The sequence below is a fragment of the Silurus meridionalis genome, chromosome 17 (assembly GCF_014805685.1).
Source record: "Silurus meridionalis isolate SWU-2019-XX chromosome 17, ASM1480568v1, whole genome shotgun sequence".
In the NCBI taxonomy this organism is placed as follows: domain Eukaryota; kingdom Metazoa; phylum Chordata; class Actinopteri; order Siluriformes; family Siluridae; genus Silurus; species Silurus meridionalis.
This window is the reverse complement of record NC_060900.1, coordinates 7456681-7480443: the sequence shown is the minus strand read 5'-3', so window position 1 is coordinate 7480443 and position 23763 is coordinate 7456681. Positions and strand designations below refer to the sequence as shown.

Here is a 23763-nt window from a genome sequence, read left to right as displayed (position 1 = left end):
TCTGAACAGAGATATCTTATTCTATATTATTCTTCTAATAATATCTCAATACTTTTATGGTACAGCTCATCAAAAACAAATGACATCCTTTTAAATACAGTGGAACCGATACGATTAAAATGTTAGAAAAGCTATTTTATTATCATATTATTCATTTAAAGTAGTAAATAAAACATTGATGACAATTCACAATTTTTGTTGATTTGCAGTACATGTAAAATTCCTCTTGAAAAGGGATCCATCAAAAGGAGAGTCGAAATCTCGCAATGTTTCGTCATAGAACGTAACCCCTGCGAGTATCGAGGTTGCACTGTATTTGATTTCTTTTCTTTACCTTGTTTGGGTGAACTTTTCATTTCGGGCTAAAATGTCACGTTTTGCTCCAGAACCTGATTTAAGTGTGACACAAGATTGATGCATTTCAATTTTATTATTTTTTTTTTTTGAGACAAACACAGCTTCATATTCTACCTCCATGTTTCAGATTTCAGGCTTTTGCTGTAACACCACCGCAGAAATATTCACACGTTTTAATGAATTCAATCTAGGCCAAAAAAACCACATTTTTCATTAAAGCCTTTTCAAATCAATTCAGCCTCTTTTTTTTGGTCCCGAAAATTCACGAATAAAAAAAAAAAAAACATTTAAGACTTTGGTCCCTTTATTACATGAATATTTTTAAAACGCATCCACACACATGAATCCCATGAACCAATAGTAAATATTACAATCCGTACAATAAAAAAAATCAATATACACACTTTTGTAATATACATATTTTGTATTCCTATAAGGACCATATTGTAGCGACGGTGCACCAGTTTCCTACGGCGTCCTGTGAGCTCGTTTTTTGCGAGGTCAGGCACCGCGAGACACGGTTTCATCCTGTTCATTATTCTTCGCAGGTGTGTGAATTAAAAATATCGCGCCGAAGAAAAAGTCTTTTTGTGCATATTGAAAAGGCCAGGAGAAATACCACGGGGTTAAAAGTTTGAAAAGAAAACACGCAACCTCGCAATCGTACACTAAAACAAGTAGGGCGAGGCGTTCTGGGACGCGTGTATGGGGAAAGAAGATTCACAGTGAAAGCAGGGATTTTAATGGAATTTCACTGAGAATACACTTGTGAAGTTTTGATATTGCATGTAGAAAAATACAGCCGTGGCTTTAATGCTTTGGCCTGGTTTAAAATGAGAGCAGGTTAAAAGAAAAAAGACAGTGCTTTGAGGCTCAAAACATCAGATTCCTAATTGCTTGTGGTTCTCCAGAAGCCAACTGTGATACTTGTTCAGCTTGTGGTCTTGTGGGGTGACCTGAAAGACAAATGTGCATGCATGTTATTTTTTGGGGGGTTTGTATGTTCTTAGTGTGTGTGTGTGTGTGTTATTGTGTGTGTTTCACCTCTCTCCATTCTCCCAAACAGAATATACGATACGAATCGTTGCCGTATTTGCCGATGCCATAGAGCTCATCGGGATACCGCCATGACTTGGTGAGGAACTCGTCTGCCAAAAAAGAGACACCGATTTATTTTTCCTAAACAAAGGGTTTGGTGACTTGATTTCTTTGTATGTCTGGATTGCATGAGTGTCTGCGAGAATGAAAGGGAAAGTTTATAGGACTGTGGTGAGACCTGCGATGTTGTATGGTTTAGAGACAGTGGCATTGGGTAAAAGACAGGAGGTGGAGCTGGAGGTAGCAGAGCTGAAGATGTTAAGGTTTTTATTGGGAGTGACGACGATGGACAGGATTAGAAAAGAGTTTATTAGAGGAACAGCACATGTAGGACTTTTGGAGACAAGGTGAGGGAGGCGAGACTGAGATGGTTTGGACATGTGCAGAGGAGGGACATGGGATATATCGGTAGAAGACTGCTGAGGATGGAGCCACCAGGAAGGAGCAAAAGAGGAAGACCAAGGAGGAGGTTAATGGATGTGGTGAGGAAAGACATGCAGGTAGTTGGGGTGAAAGAGGCAGATGTAGAGGACAGGGGGGTATGGAGACAGATGATCCGCTGTGGCGCCCCCTAATGGGAGAAGCCGAAAGAAGAAGATACCAACATCTGGTAAAAATGTAATGTCAAAAGCACCTAAATGAGAAAAATGGTGACGTGTTTAATACTAATTTTTCCTGCTGTATACAATAAGTGGTTGTATTACACTCAAAGTAAAGTCTAATAATCAGGGCAGATTAGATTAGTACATAGAATCTGCAATATCTGACTCACCGGAGAAGCGGACGAGGGTTTTGGCTCGTAGGGAGTTCAGACCGAGAGGCTGCATAAGATCAGCGAGTGGCTTCCAGTCACTGGCACGAGTTACCTCAGCAGATGGGTAGCGCTCGAAAAACTGCCACAACATGGGTATTGCCAGTTTTCCTAAACACACACACACACACACAATATTTTATATACGGTTTATGTCGACTTACAGGAAACACAGACTTCTAAATTTAAAAGGTTCATTTGCACGCAAAAAAATTATTTATCGCAAAGCAATAGTCAATTAGTCAAAACATCGTCATTCATTAGTCAGACCATTGTTTGTTACCCATGTTTAAATTTAGTCATGGTCATGTATGTACTGGCAACTAGGTATCTGAGCTTATACCACAGCGCTGTTGGATTCTCGATTCTGATTGGTCATAAAGTGTTTATTTAAACATTTTAGTATGTAAAATCAGAGCTAATAGAAATAAATACTGGAGTCTCCAGTGCCAGTAATTTGTACGGCTCTGGAAGTGTAGAGGACACAAGACCATCTATTTTTTGATTTTCACCTAAACCCAGAGGAGGTTCCTTCTGAACCCTGCTTTAATCACAGGATAGAGGAACAATTCACACATGGAATGTTAACCCTGTAGAATGTACACTGTATGGACAAGAGTAATGGGCCACCTGACTTTTCCAGCCATATGTAGTTCTTCCTCAAAGTTGGAGGCACACAATTGTCTTTGGATGCTGGAACATTGCATTTTCCTTTTACTTGAAATAGGAGACCCAAACCTGTTCCAGCATGACAATACCCCTGTGCACAAAGCAGCTCTATTAAGATATTATTTACATGGGTTGGTAGATCTTGAGAGGCGTTCTATAGAGAAAGGTGTACCAGGATTGTGTTAAGCCAAGGACGACCTGGCGTGAGTTTGGGGAGGTTGTGCTTGCTGTCGTAAATAAACTTAAGTAAAAAAAAAAGGAATCCTTGCCAAATTGCTGTGGTGTGTTACGTTATTGGAGACACGCGTCTGTAATTGATGATACATCAACGAAGAAAAAGAACCTCGTGCAATAGTTTTAAAGCTATTAGCACAGATGCTTATCCAATAAGCCACGTGCTAATCGCTAGTCTCAACAGAATTTGAATAGAACAGCAGAAATAACGTGGCTAAAGAAACGATGATCCCACATGCTACGCTAGCATCTTTTTTTTAATTTTTAAACATCATCATGCACAGGTTAAAGGGTTTACAAGACTTGTTCACCGCTTGTTTTGTTGAGGAAGATGGTGGCCACTAGAAGCTTCCACGGGTCATGAAACAAGGTTTCTTGTACCAGGTTGAACGGTGAACGTGGAGGAGTCCACTTCCTGAACGCTTTACGCTTTGGAGGACTGAGACCTGAAATGCAGAATCACATGGAAAAATATAATGGTTGCAATTATTATACTCAGCTAAGATTCGCAAATCTGATTGGTCAGAGTGTTATATGCTTTTTTAATGGTTGTAGTATCCCCCGACGTCAAAAATGAAAATCGTCATAGCCAATGAAAATCGTCATAGGACAGCTCAACCAATAAACAAGCAGAGAAACTATGCATAGGCTACGCTACAGTACAGTACACAAAATTCATCTTGCTATATTCTGGCAAATGTTTTGTGTGTTTAAAGAGTGTGGAAGGATGATTTATGTCTTAAACAATAATGGGGTGGCGTCAATTATATCGTGGAAATACGTTTTTCACACGTTTTTTTGGCACGTAACTACCGTTCTTTTCCTGTTCTGGAAAAGAGAGATGCAGCTCTACCTCTGCCATGTTAATCTATAATCTATGTGAATCTCAGGACACGGCTCGGTCTTCGTAGTGTTGTGATGCGTCATATTCAAGTAGCAGCAGTGGCACTGAGAGAACACACTCGAAATACAGCTACATAATAGAATATTTTACATATAAAATATTGGTCATAAATTATTGGTCGCGTCTAAGTAATATATCAAAAAACTTTTTTTTTTTTTTTTTTACACCAATGCAATTATGTTAAAAATGCCAACTTGTATCCGATGCGGCACTTGTTTTTTTATAATCGATGGATCACTTTTATACCGATTTATTGATGTGAATTACTGAATCTTACCATCCCTCAAAGGACCAGACCAAAAAGTTATAATTGTTGACTTTTATTTCTCCACTATACATTTTTATTTCTTTTTTTAAAAACCGACACTATAAATGTCATTCCTTGATTATTGCCCTATAGCAGCACACCTTATGTGTTTGTCCAACTTAATCTTAAACTATAACACATTATACTACAGCACTTAATCCTCTATTCTGATTTGTCAAAAAGGATCATAGGATTGTGTTTATGTGTGTGGTATTGGGATGGAACTGGGACCGTGAGATCATGTTGAGTCCAACACCTACCGTCATTCTTCTTCTTAAAGTATGGACTGGTTCTCCGCTTCTCTGAAAGTAGGTTTGTCCCTAAAAACAGTAAAATAAATGGAATTGAACACCACCATAAATGTTCTTGTACAGACGCATTCTATTAAAAAAGATCTTTGGAAAGATCTAGATATTATCGTAGTACATGAATTTAAAGTGATAGTCACCATTTCGTTTGTTCCTGACAGGTGAGCTCTTCTCACACCCGGCTCTGTTCCCTTTCTTATCACTCACTTCTTCACTTTCTTCTGTCTCCTCCTCCTCTCTCAGCTCTCCTTCGCTCTCCGGTGCTGCCGTCACGCTAATGACTGGAACAGCTGTTAAAATGTTTTCACTGGTGGACGCTTCTTCTCTTTCACACTGGTTGTCTGTTAGTTCTTCTATGTTACTCTTTGTTTCCTGCATCTGGGCTTCCGTATTCTGTGTTCCAGGATGATTTTCTGCAGTTCGAGTTGTTTTCCTCCTTCCTGGTTTTCGTTCTTTTTTTTGTTGTGGCTTTTCGGAGTCGGATTTTTCGGTCCGTGCTTTGGTTTTGGGTGTGAAGTCAAAAGCGTCTAGGTCCAGGTGAACACATTCCTCAGAGAGCAGGTACTTCTGGAGTTCTGCTTTGGATCTGAAGCGTTTACCCTGAGGACTGTAATGACAGAAAATTCATCATTTGAAAGACAATTAGAGCAATACAAATCCGTTATTATATTGCAGACTGGATATGGACTGAATTGTTCATTATATCATAGACTTTACACACTATTGGTAATTGTGAATACCAGTCCTTATTCTAGATTTAGTAACCAGGCCCTTTACATTACCTGATAATATAAGTGTCCATTCTGCCTGCTGTCTTGCCCTGTTTCCGCTGTCTTGTCTCTTTTGTCCAACCAGGAGGGAGCGACGTGTCCTCCTGCTTTGTACTTGCAGCCATGTCTTGATCAGTACAGTTTTCAGGAATCATTTTCACCTCTGTCTATGGAAATAGGTCATAATTAAGAACAGCTATTGAATTTCAACGACACATCGTACTTTTTTATCGATATATAGTTATGTATAATGTGGAACTCTCATTCCTTTAGGAGACAACACGGTCCCAGTTATCACATACATATATTACAGTGGTGATCCTTTCACCATCCTCTCTTAGTTCTCTCGCTCCAAGATAAATAAAAAAAAGTGCAAGAATGTGTTCGGTCTTAAATGTCAAACAAATGCCTTTGGTTCTTCTTTCACAAATATTTAAGTCTCTTTAAAAATACTCGCCACATTCTAGATTTTTCTTGGTTAAATATCAACACAAATTCAAATAACAACACATTTGTTATAATGCAATAATAATGCATAATGAGGGGTGGAGACATCAAATGGCCCCGCCCTAATTTTTAAAATGCCTTTAGTGTTAGGCTTACTGCACAGGCCGGGCCTAGTCGCCCTTAACAGGTGATAGACTGGATGTTGGGGGTGGGACACTTCAGATTGCAGAAACCTTCTGATTGGACAGGAAACTGTACGAGAACTTGAGTGCAGCAGGAGATCCGTAATGTTGGAAGAGAGACAGTTTATTTTAAATGCATAGATCTTTGCAATTTCAATGTTTTAGAGCACACTATCTTATAGATAAACCCAAAGCAAACAAATTTATATTAAAAGCCACCAATCTGTAATTGTTTTTATATTGTGTAACATAAATTAGTTCCTATTCTCGCCTGGTATTATCTTCAGCCTGTCGCTCACACTCTTTCTCTCGCTTTCTTTCACAAACATACACTCTCAAACATTTAATCAACTTATAAGTATTCTTTTAGTACTCCCACACAAGTTCTAATTTTACTGTGCTGCCTGGTACAGGTCTGTGGTCCGGTGTTTGCGGACCCGTATCTCAGATTATGTGGTGCGTATAATTAAATTAAATTAAATTTATTTGTATAGCGCTTATAGAGCAGTTTTACACAAAAACATAGGTTATAAAATTTTAATTCATATGTTAGTGCCTACAAGTTTATCTATTAGAAACAATAACGCATTATAACAAGCGCCTTAATATAAACCGATCGCCTAACAGACGATGCAACCGGAACTACTTTTAGGGCTACTTTAGCGCACCTTCTGACCAATCAGATCCGAGCATTCAGCTTCGCCGTGGTACACGGTCCAGAGCAGACTCCAAAGACATCAACCAACACCTTCACATCATCTGAATTTAGGAAAAACAATGCAATGTTCTGGAAAAGGTATAGAAGTATGTTTCATGTGGCATGATTGCAAAATTGATGGTTGAACCACTTTAAAATACTCCTGGAAGTCACTCTGGTTAATGGCGTGTTCCATAAATGTCAATAGTACATGTAAATAGTAAACATACATAAATAGTAAAGGTAAATAGAAATCCAATGAAGTTTTAGTTGACACTAATTATATGTATGCACTGGCGAAACATTGGCCCTTTTTTGACCCTGGTCCAGTTATAGGAAACTTACTTGTTATGAATCCAGAGAGTCTAAAACAACCCAAGAAGCTTTATATTGAAAATATAAATCCGTTTTATTGTTTTTTTTTTCTTTCTCCAAACTGCACAGGACAGCTGCAGTTCTTCTTCTTCTAAAGTCTATTTTCTCCACATCACCCAATGCTGCCATCTACTGCATACACTTCAGGGTTCTGCTGCACAAACACATCCAAAACACCGAATCTCCTGTAGAAAAGTATATAAGAAGAGTATTTGTAAGTCCTACATTCAAAAGGATCCTTTACAGGGAAATAATAATAACACTTAAAATAACAATAATAATAATATTCACCTATGAGCAATTGATACTTTAACGAACCCATAAATGAAAGACATACACTGATGAAAGACAAACAAAATAAAAAAAAGAATAATGTTTGGTTCTCTTTCACCTTTATCAAACACATGATCTTAAACTTATACAGCTACTGAAACGACATAAAGATGTACTGTGTATTTCTCTCTTTCTCTCTTTCTCTCTCTCTCTCTCTCTCTCTAACTCCAAACTATCCATTTTTAAAACAACTCTTAATTTTTTGCAAAAATTTAATCAGCGTATTCATTCATAATACGTTAAAATAAAACCGCTTATTGATGCGGCACACAGATTTACATTCGACACCTGGCTCGTGAATCAAATGAACTAAATCTCGAGTCCCTCTATTGAAATAAACACTCAAAACCAGAATCGATTCATTAAAAAGTGAACCGACACGCACGGTATATAAACGACTCTTATTTTGTCGGTCGCCATCTTGGATTTTTTTCGCTTTGCTTTGGTTTCCAAGCGTCAGGCATCTTTATCTGTGTGCAAACCTGTTGATGCGAAGACAGAAATAGATTTGAAGTTGCATGTAACAATGCGAGCTGTTCCTACATGGATAGACAAAGTGCACGACCGAGACAAAGTTGAACAATGGTGGGAATATTATTATTCATTGTATTTTTGTTTTGCTGCATGCTGGGGGTTTGTGTGAAGCTCCGCTCATTGGCTGTGGTTAGCAACGCCGGTTACTATGTAAACGCGTCCTGTCTAGCTAGCAATAGCATTCCCTCGATGAGATTTATAATATTTACCGAATTCAGGGCTTATTACATTATAATTTCGATTCTATCCCTTTGAATATATTATTTTAAGAGTTATTCTTAAGTATAGTAATAAATCACGGAGCTAATCCATCCAAAATGAGAAGCATAGCTTGAAAATGGACCCCTACGTTAAAAAAGATCCCTTTCAAGGAAATAATAATAATCTGTAATCTTATGAGACCTTAATAATCCTAGTACAGAAATGAAAGACAGACACTTTAGAAGTAACCGAATTAGAAAAATGTTTTGTCTGTTTTAAACACCAGGGCTGGGGGAATCACCTGGACCCCTTATTACATTCTGGATCCTTAATAAATAAATAAATAAATAAAAGTCAAGACATGAGCATATGATGTCGTATTTGATATAGATACAGCTGTCATGCATCCATTGTTTTCCAGCTGTGTTTCAGATCCACTTGCTATTCTTGACTCCGGGATGCCTTTGAGACTCTGGTGGGCCTGGATTGGTGTCTCGAGCATATATGAGCTGAGAATATAAGGATATGTATCAGCCAGTGGTATTTGGAGTTTAAAAGCAGGCTGACAAATCACATCTAAAATTCCTTTCATTCTAACAGGCTTATAAAGTCTACTGTTAGTCTACTATTGTATGGAAACTCTGTGGTTAAGTCTCTGATCAGAAGGTTAAGGGTTCAAGCCCAAATGCCAAAATGCGACTCTTGGGCTCTTGAATGAGGCTCTTAACCCTCTGTGCTTCAGGGGCGCTGTATCATGATCCTGCCAAAGAAAGAATTTCACTGTAATGTACATGTTACAAGTATAAAGCAGCTTTAACTATTTGAAGTTACAGATAAAAGTCCTCAAAACAAACACAGAAAGGATCTAAAGCATCCAGATCAGCTCTTTACAATCTTGAATCCTTCTTCTGACCTATAAAGCCTTTGTTTAAATAACATTTTTAAACAGACCACTAAATGGTGAAGACGAGGTTTGTACTCCAGTTACTTTGTCCTTACTTGTCTGATGCACACAGGAAGGTTTCTAGGTGATTGTCGCTGCCCCTGCTGGGTTATGGGGGCTCGTGGATAATGTGTATCTAAATCTGCATTATGATGCAACAACGTGAGTTATAACGAACGTGTTTGTGTGTCATCATGACCTTCGCAGCATTTACGATTTGGCGTTCAAACCTGACGGCACTCAGCTCATAGTAGCAGCAGGAAACAGAGTTCTGGTAGGTGATGCTTTCTTTCGAGGGCGAATTTTTATTTGTCCTACATAAAATATTTTGGAATATTTGTTCATCAAAGCTTCAATCATAACATAATCTGATATGGATGCCATAAACAGCATGCTGGTATTTCAGTATACTGACCACTGCAAGGTGGACAGACTAGCTGTTAACTAGTTAACTATTTATTTATTTATTTATTGATTGATTTTGGAAGACAAGTCAATGCACTTCCTGTTGTGCAAGAAGTCTGTGCTACATATGAACCAATTTAAAGTTCATCACAAATAAGGAGCAAAGTTTTACAGAAAATCCAACAAGCTGTTTTATTGATTTATTAATTTCAATGTATTTTGAAATAAATAAATTAGTTAAATATAGCAAGGTAGTAAAAGTAAATGCTCTTGGGTTTCTGTAGATGCATACAAAATGATTTATCAGTACCAGATATGATCAATGCTCCAAAGTGCCCAATATTGTCCAGTCATTGGTGGCCTTTTATTTTTTTATTTTTTTTAGAAAGAAATGTCCGTTTTGGAGCCGTTTGCGCAAGTAATAAATAATATGATGCAAACTCAAGCAGCGTTTTCAAAGATCGTAGACCATCTAGAGCAGTGGTGCCCAATACGTCCATCTCGATCTACCGATTGCAAAGGTAGTGTGGGTAGATCACATGACTTTAAAAATAGATATTTATTTATGCATTTCTATAGTAGGTAGATCATTATGATTTGGTTATTTTATAAGTAGCTCGCATGCTGAAAAAGTGTGTGCACCCCTGATTTAGTAGATTGTGGGGTGAGGTTGGTTTTGGGGTGAGGCAGGGATGTTCTACAATGAGTGTTGGAAGATTCTGTGAACAGAATTCTATTGTACGAGGATGTGTTTCTGACTCCATTTACTGTCAACGTTTTGTTGCTTTTAAAAAGCACGTAGAGACGGATATTATTTTCTCAGAGTAAAACTTGATTGTTTGATGAAGCCACTGATGAATTATGCGCTGATGGGTGAACGGTTATTATACGTCTGGGCTGTTTATCACGAAACCATATAACTCAAAGTAAAAAAATCAGATTTTAAGGAACTATAAACTACAAATTCTAGGCAAAATCTTGTTTTTAAACATAATAATTTCATTATTTCAAAACGAGTTGTTTCTTTGATTTTGATTTTGATTTTTTTTTACATTTAAAACAGTTACTTTCAAATAAATCACTGGCAAAATGAGTTAATTTACAATGGCAAGATTATATTGTGTCAATTTTTCTTAACCAGGTATATGACACAGCTGATGGAACTCTTATACAGCCGCTGAAAGGACATAAAGACACAGTGTACTGCGTGGCCTATGCTAAAGATGGTGCGTAGTTCATGTGCATTTGTTTGTGGATTTTATTGTTTTTTTAAACTAAGTTACTCTGAAGGTTTTCAGAATTAGTACATTACTCATACAGCATTGTGTAGTATTTTTCCAGCATGTCATACACATTTTGGACAGAGTCATTTGGTTTTAGGTTTGTGTAATGATATGTAATGTCGACTGTTCCCATTTTCCTGATCTCTGTGTGTATTTCTTTACAAAACCCTTTGTGTAGGAAAGCGTTTTGCCTCAGGATCTGCAGACAAAAGCATCATTATATGGACCTCGAAACTGGAAGGAATTCTCAAATACACGTGAGTTGTGTTTAGAGTAAGGTGAGAAGGCCAATAGAAGCTCATCTTTAGAATTGACTAATTCTGTAGTAAAAGCAGTTAGCCTTATTTTCTAGTTCACCATCATCCCCTAACCACAGCTTTGGGCCAAAAAGCAGTCAGATCATGCAGGAGCCATCAGCCAATCAGGAGACAGAGAGGGGGATTTAGAGGGTCTGAGTAGATGCTTGTGAGGGACTGAATTGTTCCATTGGCAAACAAATGAGAATATACAGTTCCTGTTAAAGGTATGGAAGTACCTGGTTATTTGCAGGTGAAAGCAATCCTGAACCATCATGGCTACCATTCCATACTTCAGCACCATGAAATTTCGTCTGGACTTGGGTTTATTGGAATCGACTTCACCATACAACAAGACAATGAGCCGACGCAAACGTCCCAGTTCTGTAAGTGTTATTTAGAGAGCAAACAGTCGTCTGGAGTGTTACTTATCATGGAATGGCCTGCCCAGTCACCACACTTACATCCTATTGAAATGCTCTGGGATGAACTGGATCACAAGGTCAGAAAGAAATCTCTACTGAAGAACAACTTTGGGAGGTTTTACAAGAGGCACGGTAGAGTAAGAATGTGAACGTTTCTGAACTGTTCAGATGTTGAGTGTGGGAGGATCTTTTCATTTCTATATTTATTTGCTTAAAGCAAATCTTCATGCCCTTTATATGACATAAGTTGCTGCATATTAACAAAAGGAACATGCACGTGACATTCACAAATGATAAAAGACAAGGTGTTTCCAAAAGTTTTTTATCATGCACTAAATGTAAGAAGTGAATACAAGCTAAAAAAAATCTGTACGAACTTAAAAGATGGCCGAGGCTATAAGAAGTTTGGCGACACCCTGAAACTAAATTACAGTACAGTGGTCAGGGTCATACAGAAGGTTTTCCAACACGGGTTCCACTCAGAGCAGGCCTTGCAACGGTCAATCAAAGAAGTCCTCGTGCTGTGTGTCAGGTGCAGAAGATGGCTCCAAAAAAACAGAGGCATGAGTTCTGCCAGCATTGCTTTAGCTGTTGTCCACTTGTCAGAAATCAGACCATACGCTGCACACAGCAACAAGTCAGTTTGCATGGCCGTCGTCCCAGAAGGAAGTCTCTTCTGAAGCTGACTCATAAGAAAGCCTGCAAACAGTTTGCTGAAGACAACCTGTCCAAGAGCATGATTTATTGGAACCATGTCCTGTAGTCTGATGAGACTAAGAGAAACTTGTTTGGCTCAGATGGTGTCCAAAAATGTGTCTTGCCTACAGTCCAGCATGGTGGTGGTAGCATCATTGTCTGGGGCTGCATATGTGCTGCTGGTACTGGGGAGCTGCGGTTCATTAAAGGAAACATGGATTGTGACATTCTGAAGCAGAACATGATGCCCTCCTCTTAGAAACTGGTCCGATCTGCAGTTTTCCAACATAATAACGACCCCAAACACACAACTGCCTCAAGCGGAAGGTGGAGAAGCGCCATGTGTCTAACATCCAGCAGCTCTGTGATGTCATTATGGAGGAGTGGAAGAGGATCCCAGCAACAACCTGGTGAATTCCATGCCCAGGAGGATTAAGGCAATGCTACATAACAATGTTTTAGGGTGCATCTACTTTTGTTGCCAGTTATTTAGACAATAATGGCTGTATGTTGAGTTTTTAGCTATACAAGCTGCACATTGACTACTTTAAAATCTCTCCAATTTTCATTACTATAGTATTGTCCCTTGAGAAGATACTAAAATGGCTGCTGAAATGTGAGGGGTATAAGAGTATATGTATTTGTGCACCTGTTTTTGTATATTTCTGCCTTTTTTTCTGTATCCCACAGCCATAACGATTCTATCCAATGTGTTTCCTACAACCCTGTCACACACCAGCTGGCATCCTGTTCCTCTGGAGACTTTGGTGAGTTGGGTTTCTTTTTTAAATCACAATCATGACAGACATCATGACTTTAAAACACACAACAGTTTTTATATGTGTGTGTTTTCATGCAGGTCTTTGGTCTCCAGAACAGAAATCGGTGTCTAAGCACAAAGTCAGTAGCAAGATCACTTGTTGTGGGTAAGTAGTTATATTAGGGGGTCATATCAGCGAATACAACACAGACTAAACAACTCAGCAATAAATGTGAAAACCACAACATCAGTTTCTTGAACCACAAGTGATAATTAAATATTAAGTCACAAAGTATGGTTTCTCAACATATGTTTAATATCGAATAGTGATTTTAATGTTCTCGTTTTCCATTAAGTACCTTGTTATTTGCACAAGTTATGTGTTCTAGATGTACGACATCTGGAAATAGAAAGGAAGACAAAGAGACGTGGTGGTGAAATGAGGAAGTGCAGGAGAGCATAAGGAGAAAGAGGTTGGCAAAACAAAAGTGGGATAGACAGAGTGATGAGAAAAGTAGGCAGGAGTACAAGGAGATGCGGCAGCAGGTAAAGAGGGATGTGGCGAAAGCCAAGGAAAAGGCATATGAGGAGCTGTATGAGAGGTTGGACACTAAGGAAGGAGAAAAGGATTTGTACCGATTGGCCAGGCAGAGTGACCGAGCTGGGAAGGATGTGCTGCAAGTTAGAGCAATTAAGGATGGAGAGGGAAATGTGTTGACTAGTGAGGAGAGTGTCTTGAGAAGATGGAGGGAATATTTTGAGCAGCTGATGAATGAGGAAAATCAGAGAGAGAGAAGGTTGGAGGATGTGGTGTTGGTAAAGCAGGATGTAGATAGGATTAGTAAGGAGGAAGTTTAGATGTTTAGGTGAGATGGCAGTGGAGTTTTTAACCAGATTGTTTAACAAGATTCTGGAAGGTGGGAGGATGCCTGAGGAATGCAGAAGGAGTGTGCTGGTACCAATCTTTAAGCACAAGGGAGATGTGCAGACCTGCAGTAACTACAGGGGAATAAAGTTGATCAGTCACACCATGAAGTTATGGGAAAGAGTAGTGGGCGTCAGGCTGAGAGAAGAGGTGACCATCTGTGAGCAGCAGTATGGTTTCATGCCGAGGAAGAGCACCACAGATGCCCTTTTTGCTTTGAGGACGTTGATGGAGAAGTATAGAGAAGGACAGAACGAATTGCATTGTGTATTTGTGGATTTAGAGAAAGCGTACAACAGGGTGCCGAGAGAAGAGCTGTGGTACTGTATGAGGAAGTCAGGTGTGTCAGAGAAGTATGTGAGGGTGGTGCAGGACATGTATGAGGACAGTGTGACAGCAGTGAAGTGTGCAGTAGGAACGACAGACTGGTTCAGGGTGAGGGTTGGACTACATCATGGATCGGCTGTGAGCCCTTTCCAGTTTGCAGTGGTGATGGACAGGTTGACGGACGAGGTCAGACAGGAGCCTCCCTGGACTATGATGTTTGCGGATGATATTGTGATTTGTGGTGAGAGTAGGAAGCAGGTGGAGAAGAGCGTGGAGAGGTGGAGAAATGCGCTGGAAAGAATGGGAATGAAAGTCAGTAGGAGTAAGACAGAGTACATGTGTGTGAATGAGAGGGAGGGCAGTGGAGGGAGCGGTTGCAGGGAGAAGAGGTGGAGAATGGAGAGTGTGTTAGAGAAGTAAAGAAAAGAGTGCAGGGAAGGTGGAGTGGGTGGAGAAGAGTGACAGGAGTGATTTGTGATAGAAGAGTATCTGCAAGAGTGAAAGGGAAAGTTTATAGGACTGTGGTGAGACCTGCGTATGGATTAGAGACAGTGGCATTGAGTAGAAGACAGGAGGTGGAGCTGGAGGTAGCAGAGCTGAAGATGTTAAGGTTTTCGTTGGGAGTGACGAGGATGGACAAGATTAGAAATTAGTTTATTAGAGGGACAGCGCATGTAGGATGTTTTGGTGACAAGGTGAGGGAGGCGAGATTGAGATGGTTTGGACATGTGCAGAGGAGGGACATGAATTATATTGGTAGAAGAATGCTGAGGATGGAGCCACCAGGTAGGAGGAAAAGAGGAAGGCCAAGGAGGAGGTTCATGGATGTGGTGAGGGAGGACATGCAGGTAGTTGGTGTGAAAGAGGCAGATGTAGAGGACAGGGTGGTATGGAGATGGATGATCCGCTGTGGCGACCCTTAATGGGAGCAGCCGAAAGAAGAAGAAGAAGAAGAAGAAGAAGAAGATGTGTTCTAGATGTACACCGATTAGGCATAACATCATGACCACTTGTCTAATATTGAGTTGGTCCCCTTTTGCTGCCAAAACAGTCCTGAGTCGTCGAGCATTAATAGCATTAACTTCGTCAGCAGTTTGAGCTGCAGGAGCTCGTCTGTTGGATCGGACCACACGGGCCAGCCTTTTCTCCCCACGTGCATCAGTGACCCTCTCACCCTGCCTTCAACAATGACCACTGTTATTGCTTGGATGTGTTTTTGTTGGATACTGAACACTGAACAGCCCACAAGAGCTGCAGTTTTGGAGACGCTCTGACGCAGTCGTCTAGACATCACAATTCTCCAAAAAAAAAAAACCCCAGAATCAATCAATTCTTGCACTTGCCCATTTGTCCTGCTTCTTTCACATCAAATTTGAGGAGAAAATGTTCACTTGCTGCCTAATATATCCCACCCACTAACAGTTGCCATGATGAAGAGATAATAGTAGATATTAGTGAAATTAAAAGGTGTTATTCACTTCACCAGACATGTTATAACGTCATAATATTATGCCAGCGATGTCTAAATAAATCTTCTCAATCATTAATATTTTATACTCTGTTGTTTTCAATGGGAAATCAGAGTGCCTGTTGTTTATCTGTGGCCTTAGGTGGACAAACGATGGCCAGTACCTGGCTCTGGGCATGATGAGCGGTGTGGTGAGCATCAGGAACAAGAACGGAGAGGAGAAGGTGAAGATTGAGCGACCGGGTGGTACGTCATCACCTATCTGGTCCATCGCCTGGAACCCTTCCAAGTAAGACTAAGAGAAGGATGAACCCCTCAATAGATCTCTGGTTGTCTCACTATAACACAGTGTTTCCTTATTAGAAATGGTTTGGAAGGTAAAAGTCTTTCAATTTTCTCTCAATTTTTTTCATATTTAATATTTTTGTAGATTTTCAAACAGTAGAGTCTGTAAGTCTACTATCATCACCAGTTTAGAGATTTATTCAAAAAATTGATCATTTTTGAACATCCCATTTCACATTTAGTCCCCATTTGCTGTTATAATAACCTTCATTTTTCTGGGGAGATGTTCCACTAGATTTTAAAGTGTGGTTTTGGAGATTTTTTTTGCTCATTCAGCTACAAGGGTATTGGTCAAATCAGGTACTTGTGTAGGGTGAGGAGGCCTGGGGTAGAGTCAGTGTTTCAGTTCATTTCAAAGGTGTTCAGTAGGGTTGAGGTCAGAGTTCTATAGCAGGCCACTCAATATCTTCCACTCCAACCCATAAAAACTATATCTTCATGTTTCTGGCTTTGTGCACAGAAGCAGCGTCAAGCTGGAACAGGTTTGGGTTTCCTAGTTCAAGTAAAGGTGAAATGGAATGCAACTGCTTAAAGAGACAATACAATTTTACTATGCCTGAAACCATCAGGTGTCCCAATACATTTGTCCTTATAGTGTTCAATACGTCCTACTGAAATATTATTTACATCAAAACGTTCAAATATTATTTTGGGTCTACGTAACAGATTGAAGCATGTGGCTTGTGCTCAACATCATGTATGATAAAAAGGCTGCATACAAAAAGCTGTAAGAGTTCTTTCCTGGCCAATAAGTAAAAAGCCATGTTTGACAATATGAAGAACTTATTTAAGTTGGCTAATTTCTATTTTTTTTTGTTTAAGAATCATTGCACTAGGATTCAAAAAATTATTTTTTTTTCTTCTAAAGAAAGCTTTGCACGACCTCTCAATGAAATGAATTAGCTGCCATTCGAATTCCTAAGCATAATATTTAGTCTCTATTATTTATGATATTGAATCTAAAATATTATAAAAAGTTTTTCAGTTTTCAATAATAGGCTCTAAAACAATACGTTATAACTGAGTCATTCATTGATACGGAATATTCAGTGACTCCTCTGTGCTTTGAAACGTTATTCCGATGGCAGTCTTTCACTGTACGGCGGTAAGATAGTGAAGAATGAAAGCAACCCACAAAAGACAGCGTAATCATGAGTCTGTGGCTCGACTGGGTGTTTGCATTCTTCATTTTGGAACCAGTCATTTATCTCGTGGAAGTAAATTAGCTTGCGTTTAGTGCTGGTGCGTTGCAGTGAGGCGTTTTATCGGTTAGGGGGCGCTCTCGCTTTATATTGAGACAGCTTTCGAGTGTATGTACAGTGTTGCAGACAACTGAACCTGGTCGGAATTATATGAACTTAACCTGCACTCCATTAATTAGCATTTTCTTTGGGTTCATTTAATTGTATATATATATATATATATATATATATATATATATATATATATATATATATATATATAATTCTATCTATAGAAGAATGCTGATAAAGAGGAAGGTCAAGGAGGAGGGTTATGGATGTGGTGAGGGAAGACATGCAGGTAGTTGGTTTGAAAGAGGCAGATGTAGAGGACAGAGTGGTATGGAGACGGATGATCTGCTGTGCGGGGAGCAGCCGCAAGAAGAAAAAGATATATAAGGAATAAAAAACAAAATAGTATATTAGAGAGAGATTGTGTTAATATTCTTTGTGTGCTCTACTACATGGGTACAGCTTGTAGAAAATGTGCGGTAGAGTTGTAGAACAGGAAACGTCATTAAACCATCAACTAGCTGCACCAATCCTGGCTGTTGTAAGGGCATGGGCTTTCCTGTGTTAGATCCACAGCTGTAATCAACGTTTCGTTTGAAGAAGAAAGCATGGCTAAGGAAGAAGTGCTGTGGTATGGTGGGAAATGTAATCAGGTCATGGTGCTGATGCAGGAGAGGGTCAGGCAGGAGAAGCAGTTCCATTTCTACAAAGGGAGACCCCTGAGCCAACGTCTGAGCTCAGGTAGGTCACTAGGAAAAGGCAGTGAATAGTCTTTACCTTATTTACCTTATTACCTTTTTTTATTATTAGTGTGGAACAACACATCCTGCTATTTTATTATTATGTACCGCTTTGTTTTTATAATTATTATGATTATTATTATAATTATTATTTTTTTTTTTTTAGAGTTATTAGCTTGCTTGACTGGTCACTTGAATCGGATCCAAACCTCATTCATTAAAAAAAAACTACTACGCTTAACTGGGAACTAATGATGATTTGAATAAAAATGTGACAATTATGTTTGTTAAATGAATCTGTTCCTAGAGGATCTGCAGAAAAGCTGATTTGTTGTTTTGGTGTGTGTGTGTTTGTGTTGTAGGGATGAGCACCATGATATCTTGGCAGTGGCTGATTGGGGTCAAAGACTGTCCTTCTACCAACTCAGTGGGAAGCAGGTACAATAATTCATACCTTTCTGTTCATGACTGAGGTGTTTGAGGTTTTTGCACTCAAGGTGGACAAATAAATTTTCCAACCCATCAGGCAAGTTATAAACTATAGTAAGCTGCCCAGACCCGTGTTTTGGTTCAGTGGAAGCCTAACAGATGACTAATTGTATGGGCAGTTAGTTAGCTAGTTATGTGTTAATCATTGCTAAGGGAAATAAATATGAATATGATTATCCCTCGTACTAATATAGCACTCTGTTTGTGTGATGTTTAGCGCCTTCATTTTCTCTCGATATTTTCAACCGCTAGCTCTCGTTTCGGAAAGGAGAGCTTGCGGGTGAAAATATCGAGATCGTCTCTCATTTATGTACACCATTGAATCCTGTCAGTAAACAACATTCGAGCGTCAGCCAGGGGGAGCGATACACACACACAACGCAATTACCATCCTGATGTACAAATATTATACCTTATTAAGCGGAAATGGTGGGCTCAGAGGAAGAAACAGGAGCTGGATGCAATTCAGAGTGCGACAAACCGAGCGATGCATATAATGGGATGCATATAAAATACTAGCAATCATATCTACTAATGTCAATATGAAATATTAATATTAAGTTTGTAAGTAGTATTCTATATTGTAATACAATGTAACAATGATTTTAATTTGTAAGATACAACTTGTAACCTTGTTACAAGTTTAAATAATAATAATATGATTTTATCCAGTGCAGGAACCAGAAATCCAAGCTTAAAGTTCAAGCATAGCAGAATTAACACCTAGTGCTGTACAAAAGCCAAAAAGGGAGCAAATATGTATATTTTGATCTTTTTTTAAATCTTGAACGGACTTGTCCCCGATAACAAATAATAAAAAACTATCCCCAGTCATGAAATCTCCTCATCCTGGTTTTGTGTGCATTTAGACATCACATCCGGGTTAACCTTCTCATCTGATGCCGAACTTTTCCACCCTTTTTTTAAAAAACATTTTTTTAATTTATTTTACATAGCTTGCAGAATGATCTCTAATTCAGAATCCCTGCCTCTCTGACTTCCAACCGCCTTTTCCCTCCATCGTAATCTGACCTTGAGTGTGATAAAGGTGCTGTATAAACCAAACTGTTATTATTCATTCAGATAATGATTCAGATTCCCATCAGTGAACGTAGTACCTACGCCGTGAGGAGGAGGAGAGAGGAAGCGAATGAAATAAACATGGAACATGATGCTCCGCGCTGATTACAGTCTTGATTTATTACGGGTTTGAACCCCCAGGCAAGAATGACTGCTGTTCTGCAGGATCTGGGCACCATCAGCGTCTTCCTGCTCCTATAGCAGTAGGGAAAAACAGAACATGAGCTATTTCGAGTGGGAGAGGGCGAGAGAGATTTCAAATGTTATTTGGAATGATGATCTGGTACTAGATCTCTAACTCCCCATGGCACTTGTATTGTGAGGTTCTACAGACACACACACACACTCCTTTTCTCTCTTCCTCCACCACTCCTTTACAGCTTTCTAATCATAACCTGTAAGTCTTTTTTTCCCCTCTAGGGTATTCATGGGAAGTGTAGTAATTAAGGGCAGATCCGTGCTGGCTGCTCGTAACAGCGCTATGAAACATCAGCCCAGACTGAATCTCTCCCCTCGCTGTGTTTTTTCTCGCTCCCTTTCCACACATGTTGTTTGTGTTAGAATGCTATTAATAGTGCAAAAAAAAAAAAAATATGTCTAAGGAGGTATTTTAGAGAAAAGGAATGGAAGCCAGTCTGGCCTGGGGTTGGATATGAAGGGAAACAGATGCTCTGTGAAATGTAAGTGTGTGTGTGTGTGCGCGCGCACATGTACGTATCGTGGAGGCTTTAGAATTCTGACTTTGCACTAACAGACCTCCATGACCAACACAATAGGGGCCATTTAGAAAAATGATGAGGGCCAGTCATGCCCAGACAGCTAAATGGCCTGTTGAGGCTTTGATCCGTAGAGCCCGAGTGAGAAGACACGACCCAGACACTGAATCGTACTAAAATATGAAACGCGACCTCTTTCTTTCTCTTCCTCTTCCTATATATCTTTGTCTATATATATCATATATAAGAATCAGCGTAAGCAGCCTCCACCTCCAGTGTATTTGTCTCGCTCTTAAACAGCTGCACACACCCCCAGTTAGTGAGAATTCATTGAGCTGTCCGTCTGAAGAATGTTTATACGAAAAACGCTTGGGGAGCTGAGTGCGCAGTTTTACCGTCGCTCCGCCATGCATTTTCAGGTCGCGCCAACTTGTTTGTGATTTATTACGTGCTCCGAGGTCGAGAATGGTGCCCCCCCAACCACACACACACACACACACACACTCTCTCACACACACACTCTATTACATGTTACATGGCCTGGTTTCTCAAAATACGATTTGTCAGCGCAGGTGAGAAATTAGGTGCATGCATTCCATGTTGTCTAGATGTTCCCTTATGTCACATGACCCTATAATATTCCTTTCCGTGAACAGCGGGATAAAGTAACGATCTCACTGTGATCTCTAGATCTGCCGCTGTCCTGTTCATCAAATCTCCTCGTGGAATCAATCACATTTAATAGTGAGCGAGGTGAACGTAATGGTGTAATGCTGGAGGATTGATGAGAGTTTGAGTTGGTGTAAGCCAGCGCTGACGTGGCGGAGAGCAGGAACTTGGGGTGTACTGTACAAAATCTGCCAGAACAATGCTATTTTCAAACCCACTGGTGCACATTCTACGCAACAACAGCAGGTCCCCCCCCATTTTCAAGCAATCCTCGACAAAGGATCCTTCACAAGTCAGATGAAGAATACTGATGTTATGCAACATTTATGTCATTTGGCAGCGTCTTTTATTTATACATAGAAAGATATATAGGTATCAAGTTACATCCTATATCATCTACAGCATTTGGCAGACACATTCATTCAGAGTGACCTACATGTATCTCATTCATACAGCTGAGCAGCCATTGGGTTAAGGGCCTTGCTCAGGGGCCCAGGGGTGGCAGCTTGGGATTTAAACTTACAACCTTCCTCACCAAAGTCCAATGCATTAACCACTAAGCTACCATGTCCCATATAGATATACATATAGATAAAGGGTACTAGACTCTCTGTTTACAAGAAAGTACTTTACACACGATTACCTTTAAAGTAGTCCCCTTGCAATTCAGCGCTCCCAGCGTCCCTGCCACTTCTGTAATGTGTCCTGCAAGTCTTCTTTTCGAATCGTGGCAAGCACCTTCACTGATTCACGTTAAATCTCGGCAATGGTGTCAATACGGCAACGTTTCAGCTTCATCTTCGGGAAGAGGGGAAGTTTGCAGGAGCCAAATCTGGCAAATAGGGTGGGTGCGGAAGTGAGATCGTGTTGTTTCCGGCGAGAAACTTGCATGTGAGGAGAGCCCGGTTTCTGTGGCAGATTTGCCCATTTTCACACAGAATTTCACGTTTGCTCTTTGTCCTAACTTGATATTCATATTGAAATTGCAGATGTGGTAAGGTACATAGTCAGAATAGCACCAGCTGCACAGATCCCGATGTACACAGGACGATATATTTTGGCACACTGACTTATGAAGGTGGGTGCTTCCTGTGACTGTGCCTGCAGCCTTGTGCTGCCATCTGTTGGCGTGTTACAAATCTAGTCTCAAAACTTGTAGATACCACCTCGTGGATATATATATATATATATATATATATATATATATATATATATATATATATATATATATATATATATATGGTGCCCGTTCGAAACCTGTTAGTGACTCAACTGTACAGACACCAATTAAGAATTTGTTCTGCCACTAAGTGTCAGACAAGATATAAGTCCTGAAGCATATCTTCTTGTTCTATGAGAGATGATGGTGGGACCATTTGAACACTTGTGGAATAAAGCAGTGTGAGATAAGTGCTATAAGGTAAAGAGGTGGTGGACTGTTTTTGGTGGGCGAGCATTAGTGCTTTATATCAGAGGTGGCAGCTTCAGGAAGACAGTGAAGGAAGCATAGAAATGGTGTGGTGTGGGGGAACTTAGGAGGGTTGGAAACAAGTCATGCAGTTGCATTCTGGATCAGATGCAGAGGTCGAATGTCCTTTAGAGTCCGGCCTGGCTGGAGCCTGCTGCATTAGTCTGGCCTTGAGATGACAAACATGTGTGGGATTGAATAGACTATCCGTCAAGGCTACTGAATAAATATAGCGTTTTCTGTTTGTTTGTTTTTTTCCATTTGAGAAAATATTAATACAAGTGTTCGAATGAATATAATGTGCACTTAATTGAGTAAATGCTATTCCACTCTACTCAGCTATGTGAGCTTTGCTGAAGTGATTGACTACTTTTTCATCTGCTAATAATGGAGGTAATGCTACCTGGCTAGCGAAATTCACCATATGTTGTTTGAGATCCAGTTGCTTGCTAGGTTTGGTTCCTAGCTAGCTAGTTCAATTTAATTATTACATTTTAGTCACGTTGTTAGCTATCTGAAGATATGCCCCTTACACATGGTTTTGGTTGTTACTTATAGGCTGTAACAAATTGATATATTTGAGGAAATAAGGGATCATGGCCAAATATCATAGTGATAATTTGGTTTGTCTTAATTGTCATTGTCACAGTTTTATTTTTAATGGGTCTACAAATTGAATGATTTTCAAATTACAAGATGACTTTTAATAGGCTTACAGTCTTGTGGAGTTGACAAAAAATGCTAGACCTGGGAGAAAGTCAAGTAAAAATTGGGAAGTCCCCAAGTATTTCTTGCTTTCAAATCCACTCAGTGATGAAAACAGTTACATTTAAATGATTAAGTGACGAACTCATTTTTGTATATAAAACAAATCACTTCACATTATGACTCTAAATAGATCCTGCAGGGAGAATAAACCCTCGCACGAGTTCATTCTAAGCATTGTGTTTGTCATCCTTTTCTTTTATTGAACTAGCCCTTGTTGTTTGTTAGACCACATAAGGTTAAAAAAGGCACTTCTGAACATATATCAAAAATGTCTTCTGACTAGAAAAAAAAAAGAGAAACACCCTTTAAACTCTGAAGCAATACTAAAAAAGTTGTTCTTTACAACCCTAAGTTTAGCAAGTGGTGTCAGTGGTGTTTTATTTTGTGATCACTATTTTTATTCACATTCAGTTTTACTTCAGGTCAGTGGGTATTTTTTAATTAGTTATGCTATATACACTTTAAGGACAAATGTATCTG

The 23763-nt window shown here is 39.5% G+C and overlaps 2 protein-coding genes across 4 annotated transcripts in view; one reads left to right on the top strand and one right to left on the bottom strand.

Moving 5' to 3' along the window:
• Positions 1-411: 411 nt before the first annotated feature.
• mbd4 (methyl-CpG binding domain protein 4) lies at positions 412-7764 on the bottom strand. Of its 3 annotated transcripts, none has more exons than XM_046870332.1 (10): positions 7451-7764; positions 7130-7344; positions 6756-6846; positions 5471-5621; positions 4829-5295; positions 4641-4700; positions 3481-3615; positions 2228-2377; positions 1402-1505; positions 412-1313 (listed from the first exon to the last, which is right to left on the bottom strand). In XM_046870332.1, the coding sequence occupies exons 3-10, from the start codon at positions 6778-6780 to the stop codon at positions 1239-1241; spliced, it is 1167 nt and encodes a 388-aa protein (XP_046726288.1). In that variant the 5' UTR covers positions 6781-6846; positions 7130-7344; positions 7451-7764; the 3' UTR covers positions 412-1238. The 3 variants fall into 3 exon arrangements, with proteins under 3 accessions (XP_046726288.1, XP_046726290.1, XP_046726289.1); XM_046870334.1 differs by having other exon boundaries at positions 5471-5625; positions 7451-7763; XM_046870333.1 differs by lacking the exon at positions 6756-6846 and having other exon boundaries at positions 5471-5625; positions 7451-7762.
• Positions 7765-7922: 158 nt separating this feature from the next.
• Positions 7923-23763, top strand: part of ift122 (intraflagellar transport 122 homolog (Chlamydomonas)) — a 51418-nt gene continuing 35577 nt past the window's right edge. Inside the window, exons 1-8 of the mRNA XM_046870337.1 lie at positions 7923-8077; positions 9378-9444; positions 10717-10801; positions 11037-11115; positions 12966-13042; positions 13135-13201; positions 15898-16044; positions 18456-18531. Coding sequence (XP_046726293.1) covers positions 8019-8077; positions 9378-9444; positions 10717-10801; positions 11037-11115; positions 12966-13042; positions 13135-13201; positions 15898-16044; positions 18456-18531 — 657 coding nt within the window. The 5' untranslated portion in view covers positions 7923-8018. The remainder of the gene's footprint in view (positions 8078-9377; positions 9445-10716; positions 10802-11036; positions 11116-12965; positions 13043-13134; positions 13202-15897; positions 16045-18455; positions 18532-23763) is intronic.